Below are 23749 nucleotides of genomic sequence, written 5' to 3'. Positions count from 1 at the left end.
GCATACACAAGAAATTGTAGCATTTCAGCAAGAAACAGCAACTTAATTTTAGCTGCAAATGTAATTACAACAAAAGAAAACAAGAAAGGAAAGCAGGAAAAAAGTTGTGGCCGAAAATGCACATATTAATGCTACAGTCCTAAAACAACTGTACGTTTTTACATCTATAACAGAGGGGGACTAAAATGTCACAAAAATGTTATCTTACACAACTCAATGCAAAGAAAAAGCATTTAAAAACTTACACTTGCATATGCACTCTCATTTCTGGTAAGGAAGCAGAAAATGAAGAGTAAGCATTGCTCTGGATACCAAGGTACTACTTAACCGCTTTTATTTCAAATTTACATACAATGTTTGCATTCACATTGATGCCAGTTGTCTTAATCCACACTGTCAGCATTACTCTTCCGGTTGTCTTTCAGCATAACGTAAACAGATAAACACAAATTTTCCATAAATGTTCTTCCAAAATTGCATTAGAAACTTGATTTTCTTTGCAAAACCAGAGAGCTCAAACAGCTCCAAGTGTATTCATCTCCCAACTTTTCCCAATCTGTAGTCTGTTTTGGGATCTGCAATTATTGCCTGGACTGCTACAATGGCTTCATTAATTTTTGTCTGAAGATCTCTCAGTTCCTCTACATGCAATAATCTCAGGATTCGTGCAGCTTCATTTAAGACAGCATCTAATTAAAAAATTACCCAATAAAGAGAAAATTAGAAACATCAAGTGTTTGAGTCTTGCAATACACAGCTGAAGTGTGATATCAAATAATTTACTAGTTGAGCACACAGCGTCAAACCAAAATGCCACAAGTGTTTTAGAGATCAGTAAAGTAATGAAACTGAAAAGCTTCAAAACTATAGCTGTACAAGACACTTAACTGTAGACATCTGAAGAAAGGTCATCAACAGAAAAAAGTACAGTTTTGTACCTACCATAAATGTAGATGTTCGAAGATCCACATTGCTGCAGTCCTTACATATGGGTAGTCCGCTGTCCTCGGTCGGCCCGAATACCAAAGTATTAGGCTGACGTCGGTCAAGGCGCTTAAAACTGACATCAGGACGTCAGGGTACAAAAGCGCATGACCGACGTCATTTCCTCAGTCTTTTCTTGCCCCAGATGTCAGAAGGCCCTAACAAGAAAGGCCAAAGCCAAAAACCAGCAAAACCTAACCAACCACCCGTGCACTAACCAAATTTACAATATGTACAACACAAACCACACCACCACCTTCAACAACAGAGGGAAGGAGGGAGGGTATTGACTGCAGCAATGTGGATCTTCGAACATCTACATTTATGGTAGGTACAAAACTGTACTATGTTCTTCATCTCACATTGCTGCAGTCCTTACATATGGGTAGAATCCCAAAGCAGAGGTAAGGGAGGATGGCAAAACTATAAAGCATTAGGAGCTGCCAACATGCCCTGTAAAATTGCAGTGGCAAATCCAGCCCTAGATTTAGAGTAAAGTGGAAGGTGGTAATGCTTAAGAGAAAGTATGCACTGAACTCCAAGTAGCTGCTTCCAAAATATCTTTAGTAGCCACCCCCTTAAAAAAGCTGTAGAAGTGGCAGTAGCCCTAGTGGAATGAGGCCTAATCCCAGCTGGAATCTCCTTACCATGATGGGAACAACAGACAGCAATACAAAAACCAATCCACTTAGAAATAGTTTGTTTTGAAACAGGTTTGCCCTGAGAACCCAAAGCAAAAGAAACAAACAACTGCTGAAACTGCCTGAACCCTTTAGTTCTGCTCAAATAATATCGCAACTGTCTGTGTATATCCAAAGTGTGCAAAATCCTTTCCCCTTTATTTTGGGGGTTTGCATAAAAAGTAGGCAAATGAATAGTTTGGTTTAAAAGCCACACTAGAAACCACTTTAGGCATAAAAGAAGGGTTAGTACGCAAAGACACCCTATCCTTGTGGAAAATTAAGAAAGGCTCAACTGCCATAAGGGCCTGTAATTCAGAAACCCTTCTCGCAGAGGTAATGGCCAACAAAAAAGCAGTCTTCCATGATAAATATTTCAACTCTGCCGATGCTGCAGGCTCAAAAGGTTGTAGAGTGAGTTTCTCCAACACAAAATTGAGATCCCAAGCAGGAGTAGGAGCTCTACGTGGGGGTCTTATATTCTTTGCCCCTCTAAGGAATTGCTTAAACAAAGGCTGAGAAAATAATGGTGGGTCACAGTCACAGTGAGCAGAAATTGCTGCAGCATGAACCTTTATAGAGGAGAAGGACAAACCTTTGTCCAATAACTCAGTAAGGTATTGAAGCGCAACACTTAAATTAGGTTTAGAAACATCAAAGTCCTTTGCCGTACTCCAAAATAAAAATCTCCTCCATTTATCTGCGTAAACTTTCCTTGTACTAGGCCTTCTGGCCTCCAAAATAACATTCAAAACTTGTTGTGGAAGCTGAGACCCTCCAGGGTTTAAAACAGAATATGCCAGGCTGTCAGATGTACAGAATGAAGTTTGACATTGAGTAAATGACTGTTCTCCTGAGACAGCAGGTGAGGAATCGAAGGCAAAGGCCATGGAGGCTCCTGTACCAGACTTCTCAGTAATGGGTACCAGTGCTGTCGAGGCCAATCTGGAGCTATTAAAATCATGTTTGGCTTGTCCTGTCTGACCTTCAGCAGTACCTTTGGGAGGAGAGGCAGAGGTGGAAAGGCATACACGTGAAGATTGCTCCAATTGAATGAGAGAGCATCCACTTTCCAAGCTGTGGGATGAAACCTTTTTGTGCAAAACTTTGGCAGCTAGTAATTTAGTGGAGAAGCGAACAGATCTATGTCTGGAGTTCCCCATAACACTGTCAATCTCTGAAATACATGAGGATCCAACTTCCACTCGTGGGGATCCATAATTTGTCCGCTCAACACATCTGCTAAGGAGTTCTGTGCTCCTGGCAGAAACCTTGCCTGAAGATTTAGCTGTAAACTGAGAGCAGTCTCCCACAAAATTATTGCTTGTCTGCATAGAGGATAAGAATGCGTTCCCCCTTGCTTGTTGATGTACCACATGACAGTTGTGTTGTCAGTTTGAATCAACACCTGCCCTGGAAGAAGTAAATCCTTGAAAGCTATCAATGCAAATTGGACTGCTAACATCTCCTTCAAGTTGATATGTAGATGTTGAAGTCTGGCAGGCCACGTGTCTTGTACCCATTTTCCATTTAGATGAGCTCCCCAAGCTTTGTCTGAGGCATCTGTCGTTAAAATCTGACTCGCCTCTGGCCGGGTCACAGAGAGTCCCTTGTTTAGGTGACATTCCTGAGCCCACCACAAAAATTCCTTTTGAATGCAAGGTATTATCTGAATGACAGTGTCCAAATCTTGGCAGTGCTGTGTCCATACATTCTTGAGATACCATTGTAGCTTCCTCATATGCAGTTTGGCATTGGGAAGTACCAGAATACAAGATGCCATGAACCCCAAGGCTTGAAGGACTGTCCTTGCAGTCAGCCTGGACTGACGAGACAACTGGTGGAAGTAAAGAGAAAGATTCTTTTGTTTGTCCGGGGTCAAAAAGGCCATCCGGGATGCTGTATTCAGTCTCACACCCAGAAAGCACATGTCCTGAGAGGGTACTAGACTGGACTTTATTTCGTTCACAGAATCCCCCAGGCATCTTAACACTGCCATCACATACTGTAAATGAAGAAGTTCGTCCTTTTCTTGGGCCAGAATCAGGCAATCGTCCAAATAAGGATAGATCTGTATTCCTCTTAGCCTGAAGAAAGCTACCACTGGAGCCAGAACCTTCGTGAACACTCTGGGCGCAGTAGATAAGCCAAAGGGCAATGCAGAGAACTGATAATGTGAAGTCCCAGCCCGAAAACGCAGATACTTCCTGCAACTGGGCCTGATAGGAACATGAAGGTAAGCCTCCTTGAGATCCAGAGTCACCATCCAGTGATCTTTGCCCAGCAGAGGTAAAAGCTGTTGTAACGTCAACATTTTGAACTTGGGAATGTCCAGATATGTGTTGAGGATAGATAAATCCAAAATTGGTCTCCACGTGTTTCCTTTCTTTGGTACTAGAAACAGGCGAGAATAAAATCCTAGGCCCACTTCTGGCAGACGGCCTCGTTGTATGGCCCCTATTTGAAGTAGTAGAGAAATTTGTTTGCGAGCCTCTAGTCTTTGCTGAGGAGGAACGTCCGCATGCCTTTGAAAGGAGGCAAGGTATGGAAATAAAACTTGTAACCCTGGTGTATGATATCCAATACCCATTTGTCTTGGGTAATCAACATCCAATTTTCCTTGAAGAGTGCTAACCTTCCTCCCAAAGGTGCTGCCAGGCAAGAAGGATCTGGCAGCTGAACAAGTAGGTCATTGGGCCTGTTTACGAAAGGACTGGCCCCTGCCCTCACCCGAAGATTGTGCAGGTGAACTCCCTGTTCTAGGCCTGAAAGAACTCTGAGCTCTGCCCCTACCACGTCTAGATCTACCCCTAGACTGAGAATTATAAGAAGGATACGTCCACCCCTTAGCAGGCCAATTCCTACTAAACTTCGGAGGCTGAACTTGCAAAAAATCTTTAACAGCCCGCATAGACTTAGCCTTGTCTTCCATTTTCTTCAAGACTGACTCCACAGGTGAACCAAACAACACATCAGACTGCAAAGGAGCATCCAAAATCCTTGTCTTAACATGGTCAGATAAATTCTGATCCTTCAGCCAGGCGTGCCTGCGAAGAACTGAGCCAGTGGCAGCCACCCTAGACGAGGCCTGCACAGCATCAAAACCACACTGTAATGAATGCTTACCCACCTGTTCAGAGACATGCACCAAATCTTGTAATTCTTTACACTCAATGCCTTCCGCCAGAGCATCCACCTTAGACTTCAATTGAGAAAGAAGAAAGTTTTGATATTTCAACATATGAAACTGGCAATTCAAAGCCCTCATAGCTAAGGTAGAAGATGTATAGACCTTCTTTCCCCATCTATCCAAAGCTCTGGCTTCTTTATCTAGAGGAACCGGATTTTTTACAACAGAGGCCTTGACACCCTTAGGTCCCTGACTAATAGTTTCTGGGTCCGCCCTAGGACTCTTATAAAGATATTTATGAGCCTCAGGCACCCTGTAATACCTATCCGGTTTAACAGGAGCAGGAGGCAGAGAATCAGGATTAAGTGAAGCCTCTGCAAACACATCTTCCACAACATCCAGAACAGGGGGTATAGCCAAGGGCCTATGCTGGGGTAACAGCAAAAACTCCCTAAGCCTTTTCCTAGAATCAGAGAAGTCCTGACCTTCCCACTTAAAATGTTCCGTGTCTCTGAAAAAGAAAAATCCTCTGGAGGAGAAGCAGAAGGAGTGGAATCATCTGCATCAGAATCAGAATAAGGAGAGTACAGTACAGTTTTGTACCTACCATAAATGTAGATGTCCGAACTGGATAGCATCTGCAGTCATAACAACTGGGTTGTCCTGTCGTCAGGCAGCCCTTCAGTCGGCCGGATTCCAAAGTCCGGGTCCGGCTTCGGCTGATGTCGCACTTCACCCGACGTCATCTCTGTTGGCCTCCGGGTATAAAGGCATCAGCCGACGCCATTTTCCTCTGTTTCTTGCCCCAGATGCCAGTAGCCCTCTTGAAGGCTAAAATTTGGATAGATGCCAATGTTTCCAAAAAGGTAGAGGTAAACACAAAAATAAGCATGTATGTACATATATACAAACAAATACACCATAAAAGACTCCCCCCCACCAGCTAGCTATTAGGAGGGTAAACACCCTAGGAGTACCACAGAGGGGAAGGAGGGAGGGTAATCCTGACTGCAGATGCTATCCAGTTCGGACATCTACATTTATGGTAGGTACAAAACTGTACTATGTCCTTCATGGATGCATCTGCAGTCATAACAACTGGGTAGAATACCATAGCCAACTAGGGAGGAGGATAAAAGTAGATTATGGTGTGTTTAGGATCCCTTGCAGTACAGCAGTGGCAAACCCTGCTCGGGATCTGGAATATAGAGGCAAATTATAATGCTTGGCAAATGTATGCACGGAGGTCCAAGTAGCCGCCTCAATAATGTCTTTGGTTGCCACTCCTCGTAAGAAGGCTGTGGTAGTGGCTGTTGCCCTTGTAGAATGAGGTCTTATGTTCTGTGGAATTGGTTTTCCATGGAAGGAGTAACAGAATCGTATGCAATTTCCTATCCATTTGGAGATTGTCTGTTTGGAAATAGCTTTTCCTTCCCTACCTGTTGCATAGGCTACAAAAAGTTGGTCAGTCTTTCTGCTACTTTTTGTTCTGTCCAAGTAGTAGCGTAGCTGTCTATGTACATCCAAGGTGTGCAGTATTCTTTCCCCTCTGTTTTGTGGGTTGGGAAAGAAGGTAGGTAGGTGGATTGCCTGGTTTAAAGACACTCTGGATACCACCTTAGGCATAAATGTAGGATTAGTCCTCATGGACACTCTGTCTTGGTGGAAGATTAGGAAGGGTTGCACTGCCATTAAGGCCTGTAGTTCTGAAACCCTCCTTGCTGAAGTAATTGCCACTAGGAAAGCAGTTTTCCATGACAGGTGTTGTAGGTCTGCTGTTGCTGCTGGTTCAAAGGGTGATAGTGTCAACTTTTCTAGCACAAAGTTTAAGTCCCAAGCTGGTAATGGTGGTTTCCTTGGAGGTTTTACATTTTTGATTCCTCTGAGGAACTGCCTGAGCAAAGGATGCGAAAAAACAGGTGGATCAAAGCTGTATTCTGCTGAAATAGCTGATGCATGTATCTTGATGGAAGAGTAGGACAGGCCTGAATGAAGAAGTTCGGCCAGATACTCCAGAATGTTAGGCATATCTATGTTTGACACATCTTTTCCTCTTTCAGTACTCCAAATGACAAACCTTTTCCATTTTCCAGCATAGTTTCTTCTTGTTGAAGGTCTGCGTGCTTCAAGAATAATGTCTTTAACTCTTTGGGAGAGTTCTGGATTAGCTGCTGCTATGTGATGTTCCATGCAGTCAGTTGCAACGTTTTTAGGTTTGGATGCATGATGCTGTAGTTGTTCTGAGTTAACATCAAAGGCATCAGGGGTATTGGCCACATATTGTTCCGAGACATGCTCCTCAGCAGTGGGTACCAGTGTTGTCTTGGCCAGTTTGGAGCTATCAGGATTATCCTTGGACGTTCTTCCTTGATTTTTAGTAGTACTTTGTGTATCAAGGGAAGAGGTGGGAATGCATATGCTGTTAGGCCTTTCCAGCTGAAGGAGAGCAAATTCACTTTCCATGCTAGTGGGTGGAATGTCCTTGTGCAGAATTTTTTGAGCTGGTGATTGAGAGGTGATGCGAATAGATCTATCTGAGGCATTCCCCATTTCTTTGAGATGGTCTTGAAGATGTCCGGGTGCAGCTTCCATTCGTGGGCATCCGATGTGGTTCTGCTTAATATGTCTGCTAGAGTATTTTCTTTTCCCGGTACAAATATTGCTTGTAACTGGATGTTGTAGCTGAGTGCCAGGGTCCACAGCTCCAAAGTCATTCTGCATAGGGGGTATGAATGAGTGCCTCCCTGTTTGTTGATGTACCACATGACTGTGGTGTTGTCTGTCCTTATCATCAACTGGCCCTCTTTGAGAAATGGTCTGAACTTTTGGATTGCCAGTTTTACTGCCAGCATTTCTTTTAGGTTGATGTGCAGGTGAAGTTGATCCTGTGTCCACAATCCTTGCACGCATTTGTCCAGCATGTGGGCCCCCATCCTAGGTCTGAAGCGTCTGTTGTGATGGTCTGGCTTGCTTGACATCTGCGAAAGGGTAGGCCTGGGTTTGACTGGCATGCCTGAGCCCACCATAGGAACTCCTGTTTTAAGCATGGAATTAGTGGGATTTCTGTTTCTAGGCTGTGTCTGTGTTGGGACCATAAATTCTTTAGGTACCACTGGAGTTTTCTCATATGTAGTCTGGCAAATGGGACCAAGATTATGCATGATGCCATGAAGCCCAAGGCCTGCAGTACTTTTCTTGCTGTTAACTTGTTCAGTTTTGTTAGTGCCAAGAAGTAAAGAGGGAGTTCTTTTTGTTTTTCTGTAGTTAGGAATGCCATTTGTTTTACTGTGTCCAATTCCGCGCCCAAGAATGTCCTTGTTTGGGATGGTAACAGCCCTGACTTTTGTAAATTTACTGTGTATCCCAGTGCTTGTAGCAAGTAAATGACCCTTTGTAAATCTGTTGTCAGCTTGCTTTTGTTGTCCCCTTGAAGCAGGCAGTCGTCCAGGTATGGGTAAATTTGAATTCCCTGTAGTCTGCAATGGGCGATTACTGATGCCAGGCATTTTGTGAATACTCTGGGCGCAGTAGGTAAGCCAAAGGGCAATGCTGAGAATTGATAGTGCTCTGATCCTGCAAGAAATCTGAGGTATCTTCTGCAGATTGGTCGAATGGGGACGTGCAGGTATGCCTCCTTGAGATCTAGAGTTACCAGCCAACACTCCTTGCCCAGCATGGGAAGAAGTTGCTGTAGGGTCAGCATTTTGAATTTTGGGACAATGATGTATGTATTTAAGGTGGACAGGTCGAGAATTGGTCTCCAACTTTTTTCCTTTCTTGGAACTAGGAATAGTCTGGAGTAGAACCCCTTTCCTTGCTCTGCTGTTGGCACTCTTTCCACAGCTCTCATGTTTGCTAACTCCATTATCTGTTGTAGAGTTTCTGTTTTTTGATTTGGAGGTAGATTTGGCATTCCTCTCTTGACTGGTAAAGTGTGGAAGTGGAACCGGTAACCTTGATCTATGGTTTGTAAAATCCACTTGTCTTTTGTTATGAAGTGCCAGTTCTTTGAAAATAAGGTTAACTTTCCGCCTAGAGGAGCTGCTATTTGTTCCCTGGTAGGCGGATTTAGGGTTAAGTCACTGTGGTTGTGTTGATGTAGTGGCAGTGGTTGTGTCTGTGCCTCTGTTGTTACCTTGCCACTGTCGCCCTCTGTAGGCACCTCCTCTGGATTGGTTTCTGCCTCTGGAACGTCTGTTCCTGCCCCTTTGAGATCTTGTGGAGTCAGGAAAGGACCAATTTTTGGCAGGCCAGTTCCTGCTAAACCTTGGGGGTTGAACCTGCAAGAAATCTTTAACCGTTTGAACAGATTTTGCCTTTTCTTCCATTTTCTTCATAACCTGCTGGGCAGGTGTACCAAACAAACTTGTCTTATCCATAGGAGCATCTAGCAACTTAGCTTTAACATGATCCGGTAAAGCTTGCTCCTTTAGCCATGCATGCCTTCTTATCACTGTGCCAGTCATGGCTGATCTAAATGAAGCCTCCAGTGCATCATAGCCACATTTTAAGGAATGGTTACTAACCTGTTTTATGTTATTTACCATTTCTAATACATATTTCTTATCAAGAGATTCATCAGTGGTTAGCTTTTTAGTTAACTGATCAAGCATAAACTCTTGGTATTGTATCATGTGAAACTGACAGTTTAAAGCTCTAGCTGAGAGAGTAGCTGAAGTGTAGACCTTTTTACCCCATCTGTCTAATGACCTTGCTTCCCTTTCAGAACGAATAGGGTTTTGAGCTATGGTCGCGGCTACTGCCTTGGGACCCTGGGATATAGTTTCGTGGTCTGCAAGTGGTGCCTTGTAAAGGTGGTGATGAGTATCTGGCACTCTGTAAAATCTGTCTGGTTTGGCAGGGGCTGGGGTAAAGAATCTGGAGCGGAGCAGACATCATTGAAAGCATCATCCACCACAGAGAGAACAGGAGGTATAGCTAAGGGCCTGTGCTGTGGAAGGTGCAGAAAGGTCCTAAGTCTTTTCTGGAGTCTGAAAAATCCTGTTGCTGCCATTGGAACTGCTCGCATGGCATGTAAGGTTTCTCCAAAGGAGAATTCTTCTGGTGGGGAAGCAGCTGGAATGGATTCTTCAGCATCAGAATCTTCAAAATTGGAGAAAGGAGCCTCTGGCTGGTCAGTTATGTCTGATTCATCAGCAGAATCATCAGAGGACACTGGCTCAGGGGCTCTGCCCTAGGTCTCTTCTCTGGGGCTGAGAGGCCCTGTCTGGGTGAGATTGAGATCCTCTAATTAATGAAATTAAATCTTCTGCCAAAGTAAGCATTTGAGAACTAGAAGAGGGCCTGGTAGTGGGGGGTTTAACAGGCACTGTTTTAGTAGTCTTAGCTGCTTTAGCCCTGGCGAAGGCCTTAATGGACATGGCTGCTGGAGGCCTAGCAGCACCACGTGCTGGGGTAGAGACATCCAAGGGAATGGTGTCTGATAAGTCAGTGGCAACCACCGTAGTGGATAAAATTTCTGAGGCCGATTCAAGAGTGGTAGCAGGGGCCTCTGTTGTAGAGATAGATTCAGCTGTACTTTGATCAGTTTTCTCGGTTTCGGCTGAAACCGAGACACTCGCGGTTTGCTTAACCGTGGTTTCGGCCGAAACCGCGGACCGCGAATGTCGGTCTTTATCTTTGCGTTTTTTGGCAGATTGGGTAGTCGGAGGATCCGATGGCATAATGTACGCAAAATCAGAACCGAAAAACTGTTCTGCAAACTCCGACCGACGCCTAAGCGTTCGTCGGTTGAAAGAAGCACAGGCCGAACAGGCTGCTACGTCGTGGGCTGGGCCTAAACAAGGCAGACAGTAAGAGTGGAAATCTTTATGAGGTATTTGTTTCCCACAGGTTAAACAGTTATTAACTTTTTCTGACATCGGCTGAGGCAAGAAAGTGTCCCCAACGGGGTACTTAGCTTTAGAAGTCTTCGAAGTAGTATTCGGTAGAAGTAATCTCTGGATCCGACCGACCGGCACTTGCGAACAGCTTCTGCTTCGGGCGCCACGCGGCAAGAAAGACTGAGGAAAATGGCGTCGGCTGATGCCTTTATACCCGGAGGCCAACAGAGATGACGTCGGGTGAAGAGCGACATCAGCCGAAGCCGGACCCGGACTTTGGAATCCGGCCGACTGAAGGGCTGCCTGACGACAGGACAACCCAGTTGTTATGACTGCAGATGCATCCATGAAGGACATTCCTGCAAGTCTTCAGCTGAAGACTCTGAAACATCCGAAGCCTGCTCAAAACTTCCCAACTCTGGCTCCACCCTAGGCCTCTTATCAGGAGGGGGCAAAGAACCTCTAATCAGAGTAATCAAATCTTCTGCCATTTTAAGCATGTGCTTCTTAGGCACAGACCCTGCTGAACTAGGAGTGACACCAACAGAAGCTAAAACTGGCCTGCCTCTGGGAGAAGCCTTGGAAAAGTACAGTTTTGTACCTACCATAAATGTAGATGTCCGAATTGGATAGCATCTGCAGTCATAACAACTGGGTTGTCCTGTCGTCAGGCAGCCCTTCAGTCGGCCGGATTCCAAAGTCGGTCCGCTTCGCTGATGTCGCACTTCACCCGACGTCATCTCTGTTGGTCTTCGGGTATAAAAGCATCAGCCGACGCCATTTTCTTCAGTGTTTCTTGCCCCAGATGCCAGAAGCCCTATAGAAGGCTAAAAAATTTTGGATAGATGCCAATGTTTCCAAAAGATAGAGGTAAACACAACAATAAGCATGTATGTACATAAATACAAACAAATACACCATGAAAGAAATCCCCCCACTAGCTAGCTATTAGAAGGGTAAACACCCTAGGAGTACCATAGAGGGGAAGGAGGGAGGGCAATCCTGACTGCAGATGCTATCCAATTCGGACATCTACATTTATGGTAGGTACAAAACTGTACTATGTCCTTCATGGATGCATCTGCAGTCATAACAACTGGGTAGAATACCATAGCCAACTAGGGGAGGAGGATAAAAGTAAATTATGGTGTGTTTAGGATCCCTTGCAGAACAGCAGTGGCAAACCCTGCTCGGGATCTGGAATATAGAGGTAAATTATAATGCTTGGCAAATGTATGCACGGAGGTCCAAGTAGCCGCCTCAATAATGTCTTTGGTAGCCACTCCTCGTAAGAAGGCTGTGGTAGTGGCTGTTGCCCTTGTAGAATGAGGTCTTATGTTCTGTGGAATTGGCTTTCCATGGAAGGAGTAACAGAATCGTATGCAATTTCCTATCCATTTGGAGATTGTCTGTTTGGAAATAGCTTTTCCTTCCCTTCCTGTTGCATAGGCTACGAAAAGTTGGTCAGTCTTTCTGCTATTTTTGTTCTGTCCAAGTAGTAGCGTAGCTGTCTATGTACATCCAAGGTATGCAGTATTCTTTCCCTCTGTTTTGTGGGTTGGGAAAGAAGGTAGGCAGGTGGATTGCCTGGTTTAAAGACACTCTGGATACCACCTTAGGCATAAATGTAGGATTAGTCCTCATGGACACTCTATCTTGGTGGAAGATTAGAAAGGGTTGCACTGCCATTAAGGCCTGTAGTTCTGAAACCCTCCTTGCTGAAGTAATTGCCAGTAGGAAAGCAGTTTTCCATGGCAGGTGTTGTAGGTCTGCTGTTGCTGCTGGTTCAAAAGGTGATAGTGTCAATTTTTCTAGCACAAAGTTCAAGTCCCAAGCTGGCAATGGTGGTTTCCTTGGAGGTTTTACATTCTTGATTCCTCTGAGGAACTGCCTGAGCAAAGGGTGTGAAAAAACAGGTGGATCAAAGCTGTATTCTGCTGAAATAGCTGATGCATGAATCTTGATGGAGGAGTAGGACAGGCCTGAATGAAGTAGTTCGGCCAGATACTCCAGAATGTTAGGCATATCTATGTTTGATACATCTTTTCCTCTTTCAGAGCTCCAAATGACAAACCTTTTCCATTTCCCAGCATAATTCCTTCTAGTTGAAGGCCTGCGTGCTTCAAGAATAATGTCTTTAACTCTTTGTGAAAGCTCTGTATTAGCAGCTGCTATGTGATGTTCCATGCAGTCAGTTGCAGCGTTTTTAGGTTTGGATGCATGGTGCTGAAGTTGTTCTGAGTTAGCATCAAAGGCATCAGGGGAATTGGCCACATATTGTTCCGAGACATGCTCCTCAGCAGTGGGTACCAATGCTGCCTTGGCCAGTTTGGAGCTATCAGGATTATCCTTGGACGTTCCTCCTTGATTTTTAGTAGTACTTTGTGTATCAAGGGAAGAGGTGGGAATGCATATGCTGTTAGGCCTTTCCAGCTGAAGGAGAGCGAGTCCACTTTCCATGCTAGTGGGTGGAATGTCCTTGTGCAGAATTTTTGAGCTGGTGATTGAGAGGTGATGCGAATAGATCTATCTGAGGCATTCCCCATTTCTTCGAGATGGTCTTGAAGATATCCGGTGCAGCTGCCATTCGTGGGCATCCGATGTGGTCCTGCTTAACATATCTGCTAGAGAGTTTTCTTTCCTGGCACAAATATTGCCTGTAACTGGATGTTGTAGCTGAGTGCCAGGGTCCACAGCTCCAAAGTCATTCTGCATAGGGGTAAGAATGAGTGCCTCCCTGTTTGTTGATGTACCACATGACTGTGGTGTTGTCTGTCCTTATCATCAAGTGGTCCTCCTTGAGAAATGGTCTGAACTTTTGGATTGCCAGTTTTACTGCCAGCATTTCTTTTAGGTTGATGTGCAGGTGAAGTTGGTCCTGTGTCCACAATCCTTGCACGCATTTGTCCAGCATATGCCCCATCCTAGGTCTGAAGCATCTGTTGTGATGGTCTGGCTTGCTTGACCCTTGCGAAAGGGCAGGCCTGGGTTTGACTGGCATGCCTGAGCCCACCATAGGAACTCCTGTTTTAAGCATGGTATTAGTGGGATTTCCGTTTCTAGGCTGTGTCTGTGTTGGGACCATAAATTCTTTAGGTACCACTGTAGTTTTCTCATATGTAGTCTGGCAAATGGAACCAAGATTATGCATGATGCCATGAAACCCAAGGCCTGCAGTACCTTTCTTGCTGTTAACTTGTTCAGTTTTGTTAGTGCCAAGAAGTAAAGAGGGAGTTCTTTTGTTTTTCTGTAGTTAGGAATGCCATTTGTCTTACTGTGTCCAATTCCGCTCCCAGGAAAGTCCTTGTCTGGGATGGTATCAGTCTTGACTTTTGTAAATTGACTGTGTATCCCAGTGCTTGAAGCAAGTAAATGACCCTTTGTAAATCTGTTGTCAGCTTGCTTTTGTTGTCTCCTTGTATCAGGCAGTCGTCCAGGTATGGATAAATTTGAATTCCTGTAGTCTGCAATGGGCGATTACTGATGCCAGGCATTTTGTGAATACTCTGGGCGCAGTAGATAAGCCAAAGGGCAATGCTGAGAATTGATAGTGCTCTGATCCTGCAAGAAATCTGAGGTATCTTCTGCAGATTGGTCGAATGGGGACGTGCAGGTATGCCTCCTTGAGATCTAGAGTTACCAGCCAACACTCCTTGCCCAGCATGGGAAGAAGTTGCTGTAGGGTCAGCATTTTGAATTTTGGGACAATGATGTAAGTATTCAGGGTGGACAGGTCTAGGATTGGTCTCCAACTTTTTTCCTTTCTTGGAACTAGGAATAGTCTGGAGTAGAACCCCTTTCCTTGCTCTGCTGTTGGCACTTTCTCCACAGCTCTCATGTTTGCTAACTCCATTATCTGTTGTAGAGCCTCTGTCTTTTGATTTGGAGGTAGATTTGGCATTCCTCTTTTGTCTGGTAAAGTGTGGAAGTGGAACCGGTAACCTTGATCTATGGTTCGTAAAATCCACTTGTCCTTTGTTATGTGGTGCCAGTTTTTGAAAATAAGGTTAGCTTTCCGCCTAGAGGAGCTGCTATTTGTTCCCTGGTAGGCGGGTTTAGGATTAAGTCACTGTGGCTGTGTTGATGTAGTGGCAGGTGTTGAGTCTGTGCCTCTGTTGTTACCTTGCCACTGTCGCCCTCTGTAGGCACCTCCTCTGGATTGGTTTCTGCCTCTGGAGCGTCTATTCCTGCCCCTTTGAGGTCTTGTGGAGTCAGGAAAGGACCAATTTTTGGCAGGCCAGTTCCTGCTAAACCTTGGGGTTGAACCTGCAAGAAATCTTTAACTGTCTGGACTGATTTTGCCTTTTCTTCCATTTTCTTCATAACCTGCTGGGCAGGTGTACCAAACAAACTTGTTTTATCCATAGGAGCATCTAGCAATTTAGATTTAACATGATCCGGTAAAGCTTGCTCCTTTAGCCATGCATGCCTTCTAATTACAGTGCCAGTCATGGCTGATCTAAATGAAGCCTCCAGTGCATCATAGCCACATTTTAAAGAATGGTTACTAACTTGCTGTATGTTATTTACCATTTCTAATACATATTTCTTATCAAGAGATTCATCAGTGGTTAGCTTTTTAGTTAACTGATCAAGCATAAACTCTTGGTATTGTATCATGTGAAACTGACAGTTTAAAGCTCTAGCTGAGAGAGTGGCTGAAGTGTAAACCTTTTACCCCATCTGTCTAATGACCTTGCTTCCCTTTCAGAAGGAACAGGGTTTTTAGCTATGGTCGCGCAACTGCCTTGGGACCCTGGGAAATAGTTTCGGGTCTGCAAGAGGGGCCTTGTAAAGGTGGTGATGAGTATCTGGCACCCTGTAAAATCTGTCTGGTTTGGCAGGGGCTGGGGTAAAGAATCTGGAGCGGAGCAGACATCATTGAAAGCATCATCCACCACAGAGAGAACAGGAGGTATAGCTAAGGGCCTGTGCTGTGGAAGGTGCAAAAGGTCCTAAGTCTTTTCCTGGAGTCTGAAAAATCCTGTTGCTGCCATTGGAACTGTTCTCATGGCATGTAAGGTTTCCCAAAGGAGAATTCTTCTGGTGGGGAAGCAGCTGGAATGGATTCTTCAGCATCAGAATCTTCAAAATTGGAGAAAGGAGCCTCTGGCTGGTCAGTTATGTCTGATTCATCAGCAGAATCATCAGAGGACACTGGCTCATGGGGCTCTGCCAGGTCTCTTCTCTGGGGGCTGAGAGGCCCTGTCTGGAGTGAGATTGAGATCCTCTAATTAATGAAATTAAATCTTCTGCCAAAGTAAGCATTTGAGAACTGGAAGAGGGCCTGGTTGAGGGGGGTTTAACAGGCACTGTTTTAGTAGTCTTGGCTGCTTTAGCCCTGGCGAAGGCCTTAATGGACATGGCTGCTGGAGGCCTAGCAGCACCACGTGCTGGGGTAGAGACATCCAAGGGAATGGTGTCTGATAAGTCAGTGGTAAGCACCGTAGTGGGTAAAATTTCTGAGGCCGATTCAAGAGTGTTAGCAGGGACCTCAGTTGTAGAGATAGATTCAGCTATATTTTGATCAGTTTTCTCGGTTTCGGCCGAAAAACTGTTCTGCAAACTCCGACCGACGTCTAAGCGTTCGTCGGTTGAAAGAAGCACAGGACGAACAGGCTGCTACGTCGTGGGCTGGGCCTAAGCAAGGCAGGCAGTAAGAGTGGAAATCTTTATGAGGTATTTGTTTCCCACAGGTTAAACAATTATTAACTTTTTCTGACATCGGCTGAGGCAAGAAAGAGTCCCCAACGGGGTACTTAGCTTTAGAAGTCTTCGAAGTAGTACTCGGTAGAAGTAATCTCTGGATCCGACCGACCGGCACTTGCGAACAGCTTCTGCTTCGGGCGCCACGCGGCAAGAAAGACTGAAGAAAATGGCGTCGGCTGATGCTTTTATACCCGAAGACCAACAGAGATGACGTCGGGTGAAGTGCGACATCAGCCGAAGCCGGACCCGGACTTTGGAATCCGGCCGACTGAAGGGCTGCCTGACGACAGGACAACCCAGTTGTTATGACTGCAGATGCATCCATGAAGGACATCGGAAGGAGAAGGCCTAACCACCCTAGGAAGGGAGGGGATTACAGTAACTTGAGAAGCCCCTTCAGCCTGACCTGCCTCCTGAGAGACCACCTCCTGCAAAATCAAAGTCTCCCCCTGAGACTCCAGAGAAGTCTCCGTCGGAACCACCGGTTCCACTGAAGCCTCTAAAGAACCGGCGTCCAGAACGGACTCATCTTGCCTGGGTTTAACTGCTTTGTCTTTGCGCTTCTTCGCAGAAGCGGGCCGGAGAATCCGGCATATTATAATTGCACCGCTTCCCAAAGACCAGCCTAGCACAATCTAACCTTCGCTTAATAGTGCGTTTATTGAACCTAGCACAAAAGCGACACCCAACAACGTCGTGCTCAGGCCCCAAACAAGGAATACACAAAGAATGATAATCCCTATGCGGTATCTGTTTCCCACAAGAAATACAGTTATTCACTTTTTCTGACATCCGTAAAACACTGAGGCAAGAAAAACCAAAATATTCTAACGGGTACTTAGCCAACTTGGATTCGGTCTGAAACTCCGAATTCGAAAAATTTCAGAACGCCGAACGGCACTTGCAACGCTGCTTCTGCATCGGACCACGCGGCAAAAAAGACTGAGGAAATGACGTCGGTCATGCGCTTTTGTACCCTGACGTCCTGATGTCAGTTTTAAGCGCCTTGACCGACGTCAGCCTAATACTTTGGTATTCGGGCCGACCGAGTACAGCGGACTACCCATATGTAAGGACTGCAGCAATGTGAGATGAAGAACATCATTTGGGTTTATCCATCTTTTTAAATCTTCTTGGTACAGACAGTTCTCTAAAAACTGACCTTTTCCCTGAGATGGCCAATTGCTGGCCTTGTTCTTGGAAAGATTCACACCACATTTGTAGTGTCAGACTGTCAAACCTCCAAGCATTGGTTTCCTCTTTCTTCAAAACTGAAACCATTCCCTAATACCAAGAAAATCAGAACTAATTTACCTCCACTGCAAAACAAATTTTTAACTATAGAGAAAATGCCCTAAAATGGAAACAAGTGGAAATTATACAACAGTATTCCCAGCATATCTGTTCATACAGTTATCTTAACGTGTACACCATCTTTTTAACGGAAAGACTCCCAACTGTAATGGCAAATCAAAACATTCTGGACGAATCCAAAGCAAAACAGTTACTACTGGGAAGTGAAGGGCTGCAAAATATCTTCTAGCAAAGACTAGCTAAAACATCCTACCTCCAGACAGGCATTAGTATTGTGTGAAAGTGCAAACATTACTTCAGTGTGGCAGTTTCTAAACATCTGGCACAGACACAGGAAGAACATGCTCAAACAATGACAGTACTGTACATATCATACAAAAAAGTCCAGAGAGAGGGTCAGACACTTAGGTAAATTTTACCAAGTGTATGTGGGGGGGGGGGTGCTGGGGTGCCAGGCAAAGTCAAAGGGGGGGGTGACAGGTCAACTTCACAGGCCAAGTCCAGGAGGGAAGATGACAGGCCAAGTTTACCATTCAAGGTCGGGTAGGGGACAATGACGAGCCAAGTTTACCATTAAAGGTTGGGGAGGGGGACAATGATGAGCCAAGTTTACTGGCCATGTCAGGAAGACATGAGCCAAATTTACCAGACAAGTCGGTGGGTGGGGGAGGGGGTGAGAGCGAGGGACGATTGACCAAGTTTACTGGGCAAGTCAGGGAAGTGACAGCGAGGGATGAGTGACCAAGTTTATCAGAGGAGGTTTTAAGGACAGGTCAAGTTTACTTACCAAGTTGGAGGAGTGGGACAAATTTACCTGCAAGGTTGGGGTGGTGACAGGACAAGTTTTAATGCAAAGTCGTGGGGGGGACGACTAAATAAGCGAACCCAAAGACTTCAGTCGCAACACAGACCACAAGGACACAGGTAGATAATACACTAAAATGTCAGCAACTAATTGGTCAGCATATTCTGGGATGTCTGATGCGAGGAAACCAGAGTGCCTTTTTAGACACAGGTTTTTCAGTTCTTCCCTTCAAGAAATGAACTGATCACAAGACCCGAAAAATGTAGTTCTGTCTAGGTATATCGTACGAGTTCTCTGCAGACCTTGAAGGTACAGAGCATCCCCTCTCTCTCTCATTTTTAGGTTCAAGAAAATGGGGAGATGGAGAGTTTAGCTAAAAGTAAATTCAAATACCACTTTAGGCATGAAAGGGTTAGTCCTCAAAGAAAAAGTACAGTTGTGTACACTTACCATAAATGTAGATGTTAGAGTGTATTCACTGTTGTAGTCATCACACTTGAATTATCTGCCTGCAGGTAGCCCTCAGTCGGCCCGAATAACAGTGTCTTGGGATTTCTGCGTCGGATGCTTTCGCTTCTTCCATGACGTCATTTTGTCAGGGGTATAAAACAGGCAGCAGATACCATTACATCAGTTTTTCTTGCCCCAAATGTCAGGAGCCCCCAAATAGGAAGCTAATATATGGTGGGGACCACCACCAGTAAAAAGTAAATACCACTGCCAGTAAAAATGGCCATACAGAGGAGAGATAGAAAGGATAGTGAAATCCAGGAGGCTGGAGGAAGGGAAAATAAGAAGTTATGTACTCACCATAATGTTCCATCTGAGTAGGTATCTTCATTTGTCTGCAACCTTTGGGATACGGATCCGATCTCGGATCCTAGCCAGCAAGGGGATGGAGGGAGGGTAACCTGGACTGCAGCTGTATGAGCACTCGAACATCTACACTTATGGTTGGTACAAAACTGTACTATGTTCATCGTGCATACAGCTGCAGTCATTACAGATGGGTAGAATCCCAAAGCTAAGTAAGGGTGGTAGGCACTAAGTGAAACTAGGAGGGGCTAGGATGCCCTGCAGGACTGCTGTGGCAAAGCCCGCTCTAGATTTTGAGTATAGTGGAAGGTGGTAGTGCTTGGAGAAAGTGTGCATTGAACTCCAGGTAGCTGCTTCCAAAATGTCCTTGGTAGGAACCCCCCTGAGGAAAGCTGCAGAAGTAGCTGTAGCCCTGGTGGTGTGGGATCTGATGTATACAGGCACAGATTTTCCATGAAATGAATAACAAAAGCTTATGCAGTGGGCTATCCATTTTGAAATTGTCTGTTTGGAAATAGCCTTTCCCTGAGCACCTGTAGCATAGGACACAAAGAGCTGCTCAGATTTCCTGAATGACTTTGTTCTGTCCAAGTAATAACGAAGTTGTCTGTGAATGTCAAAGGAATGTAGTAGTCTCTCCCCTTTGTTCTGTGGATTTGGATAAAAGGTAGGTAAATGAATAGTCTGATTCAAAGCTACACTGGATACTACCTTTGGCATGAAGGTAGGGTTGGTTTGTAAGGAAACTCTGTCCTGATGGAAAATGATGAATGGTTGCACAGCCATGAGGGCCTGTAGCTCCGAAACCCTGCGTGCTGAGGTAATAGCCAGAAGGAAGCTTGTTTTCCACGACAAGTATTGTAGCTCTGTTGAAGAAGCCGGATCAAAGGGAGGCAGGGTCAGCTTTTCCAATATGAAGTTGAGGTCCCAATCTGGGACTGGTGTTTTCCGTGGGGGTTTTATATTTTTTGCCCCTCTGAGGAACTGCGTTAATAGAGGATGTGACAATAAAGGAGGATCTATATTGTATTGTGCAGAAATGGCTGAAGCGTGGATCTTGATGGAGGAGAAGGAAAGGCCACTGTTTAACATCTCAGCTAGGTATTGTAAAATTTGAGGTATATTTATTACCCAAGGATTCTGGCCCCTTTCTTGATTCCAGGAACAAAATCGTTTCCATTTGGCAGTGTAGGCTTTTCTAGTAGAGGGTCTTCTGGCCTCCAAGATGACATCCTGCACCTCCTTGGAGAGGAGAGTCTGTTGGGAAATTAAGGTATTCTCCATGCAGCTAGATTCAGGGTTTTGAGCTGGCTGTGAAGGGTTTTGTAGTTGTGCTGGGACAACAGAAGAGGAACTAGAGGTAGGATCCATGGTGGTGAGTGTGTCAGGCTCTTTAGGAGAGGATACCAGTGCTGTCGTGGCCAGTCTGGAGCAATGAGAATCATTTTTGGCCTCTCTGCTCTGACTTTTAATAGAACTTTGGTCAGTAGAGGAAGAGGCGGGAAGGCATAGACTGTCAATGTTGTCCAATTGAAAGAGAGTGCGTCCACTTTCCAGGCCTGTGGATGATAGGTCCTTGAACAGAATTTTTCCAACTGGTAATTTCTGTGGGTAGCAAATAGATCTATGTCTGGCTGTCCCCATGCCTGAGTTATCTTTGAGAAGACTTGAGGATGCAACTTCCATTTGTGTGGATCTGTCATATTTCTGCTTAAGTTGTCTGCCAGTGTGTTTTCCTTCCCTGGCAGGAATTGTGCCTGTAGTTGAATTTGTAATTCCAGTGCTGTGTTCCACAGGGTCATGGCTTGCCTGCACAGGGGGTATGAATGAGTTCCTCCATTTGTTTATGTACCACATGACTGTGGTGTTGTCTGTCCTTATCAATAGCTGGCCTGGATGGAGTAGGTCTTTGAAGGTCATAAGAGCATTTTGCACTGCTAGCATCTCCTTTTGATGTGTAGGTGCTTCTCTTTTTGGGACCATCTTCCCTGAATGCAATGATCTACCATGTGTGCTCCCCAGGCATAGTCTGAGGCGTCCGTTGTAATGATTTGAGTTGCTTGAGGTAAACAAAGGGAGACCTGTGTTTCTTTGGCATGCTTGAGCCCACCACAAAAATTTCTTTTGAAGGCATGGAATGAGTGGTATAATTGTTTCCAAGCTGTGGCTGTGTTGAGACCTAAGTTTTTTAGGTACCATTGTAGTTTCCTCATATGCAGCTTTGCACATGGGATTAGTAGGATGCAAGATGCCATGAATCCCAGAGCCTGCAGGACTTTCCTTGCAGTTAGTCTGGTGAAAGTTGCCATTTTGTTGAAGTATTGAGACAGTTGCCCTTGTTTGTCTGGCGTGAGGTAGGCCATCTGGGTGGTTGTATTTAAGCTGGCACCCAGGAAAATTATCTGTTGAGAAGGTATTAGTTTTGATTTCTTTTTGTTCACTGTGCATCCCAGGTAGTTTAACAGTTTTATTACAAACGCCAGATGGTGCAATAGAATGTACTTGCTGTCCGCTTGGATCAGGCAGTCGTCCAGATATGGGTAGATTTGTATTCCTTGTTGTCTGCAGAAGGCAATTACTGATGACAGGCATTTTGTAAACACTCTGGGCGCAGTAGATAAGCCAAAGGGCAATGCAGAGAATTGGTAATGAGTTGAACCTGCAAGAAATCAGAGGTATCTTCTGCAATCTTGTCTGATAGGGACATGCAGGTATGCCCCCTTGAGGTCCAACGTTACCAGCAAAGACTCCGTGCCCAGCATGTGAAGACGCTGCTGTAATGTGAGCATCTTGAATTTTGGCACCTGTAGATATGTGTTTAGGATGGATAGGTTTAAGATGGGTCTCCAATCTTTGTCCTTCCTTGGTACCAGAAATAGTCTGGAATAAAAACCTTGACCATGTTCTTTTGCAGGTACCTCTTGAATTGCTTTCATATCCATGAGAGCGGAAATTTGTCTTTGTGCCTCTGCCCATTGATTTTGTGGCAGGTTTGGCAAGCCTCTCATTTTTGGAAGGGTGTGAAATTGGAACCTGTAGCCTCGGTCTATAATGTCCAGAATCCATTTGTCTTTTGTAACAATGTGCCAGTTTTTTTGAAAATAATGCCAGTTTTCCGCCCAAAGGTGCTGCCATTATAGCTTTGCTTGGCAGGCATAGGGGGAAGTCATTGTGTCTGTTTTCTAAATGACTGTGATCTATCTTCTCCACCTCTTGGGGTTGGTGCTTGCCACTGTCTAGCTCTGTAAGATCCTTGAGGTTGTCCTCTACCCCATGGGCGTCTGTATCTGCCCCTTTGAGGTCTGTCCGTGGCTGGAAAGGACCAATTTTTTGAAAGCCAGTTTCTGCTGAAGCGTGGCGGTTGCACCTGCAAGAAATCTTTCATTGTTTGCATAGATTTCGCTTTTTCCTCCATTTTCTTTAGTACCTCCTTAGTTTTAACACCAAACAATACATCTGTTTGAAGTGGTGCATCTAATAACTTTGCTTTGACATGATCTGGTAAGGTTTGCTCTTTGAGCCAAGCATGCCTACGTACGACAGACCCCGTGACAGCAGCTCTACATGAGGCCTCTAAAGCATCAAAACCACACTGCAAGGTATGTTTACCCACTTGCTCTACTCCATGCAACAAATCCTGCAACTCTTTCAAATCTGGTTGTTCTGTTTGTGTCATTTTGCTTTTCAGCTGAGATAACAAAAAGTGTTGGTACTTTAACATATGAAATTGACAGTTTAATGCCCTCATGGTTAAAGTGGCAGATGTCTACACCTTTTTCCCCACCTTTTTCCCTCACCTTTCTAATGCTCTGGAATCTCTCTCTGAAGGTAAAGGGTTTTTGGCAGTAGAGGCCTTTATTCCCTTGGGACCCTGTGAAATTGTTTCTGGGTCAGCAGTATGGCTTTTATAAAGGAACTGGTGAGAATCAGGAACCCGGTAATACCTGTCTGGTTTAACAGGGGCTGGAGGTAAAGAATCTGGGTTAAGACTGGCTTCTGCGTACACATCATCCAAAATATCTAAAACTGGAGGGATAGCCAGGGGCCTATGCTGGGGGAGCAATAAAAATTCCCTGAGCCTTTTCTTGGAATCTGAGTAATCTTGGCCTTCCCAGTGGAAGTGCTCCCTCAATGTATGCAGGGTTTCCCCAAAGGAGTAGTCCTCAGGGTGGGGAGACCGAGGGAATATACTCCTCAGGCATCAGAGTCTTCAAAAGGGGAATAGGCATAATCCTGGTCCTCAGAATGGTCTGAAGTAATAGAAGCCTGGTATGAGGAAGGGTAGTCTTCCTCCAGTCTGGGTCTTTTGTCAGAGGGGGGTTGAGAACCCCTGATGAGAGTTATCAAATCCTCAGCCATTTTAAGCATCTGTTTTTTTAGGCATGGGGCCTTGAGAGGAGGTCTGAGGACCCTGTTTTTTAGTTTTCATGGCAGCTTTAGATTTAGTGAGGGATTTAATAGAGAAGGT

The 23749-nt window shown here is 45.0% G+C and overlaps 1 protein-coding gene across 1 annotated transcript in view; it reads right to left on the bottom strand.

Moving 5' to 3' along the window:
• Positions 1 to 317: 317 nt before the first annotated feature.
• The window catches only part of RTRAF (RNA transcription, translation and transport factor), a 558130-nt gene continuing 534698 nt past the window's right edge, over positions 318 to 23749 (bottom strand). Inside the window, exon 8 of the mRNA XM_044074328.1 lies at positions 318 to 689. Coding sequence (XP_043930263.1) covers positions 535 to 689 — 155 coding nt within the window. The 3' untranslated portion in view covers positions 318 to 534. The remainder of the gene's footprint in view (positions 690 to 23749) is intronic.

The sequence above is a fragment of the Protopterus annectens genome, chromosome 6.part0, assembly GCF_019279795.1.
Source record: "Protopterus annectens isolate FY-2018-M chromosome 6.part0, PAN1.0, whole genome shotgun sequence".
In the NCBI taxonomy this organism is placed as follows: domain Eukaryota; kingdom Metazoa; phylum Chordata; order Ceratodontiformes; family Protopteridae; genus Protopterus; species Protopterus annectens.
Note: the sequence above shows the minus strand (reverse complement) of the source record. Positions and strands in the feature narration are given on the sequence as shown.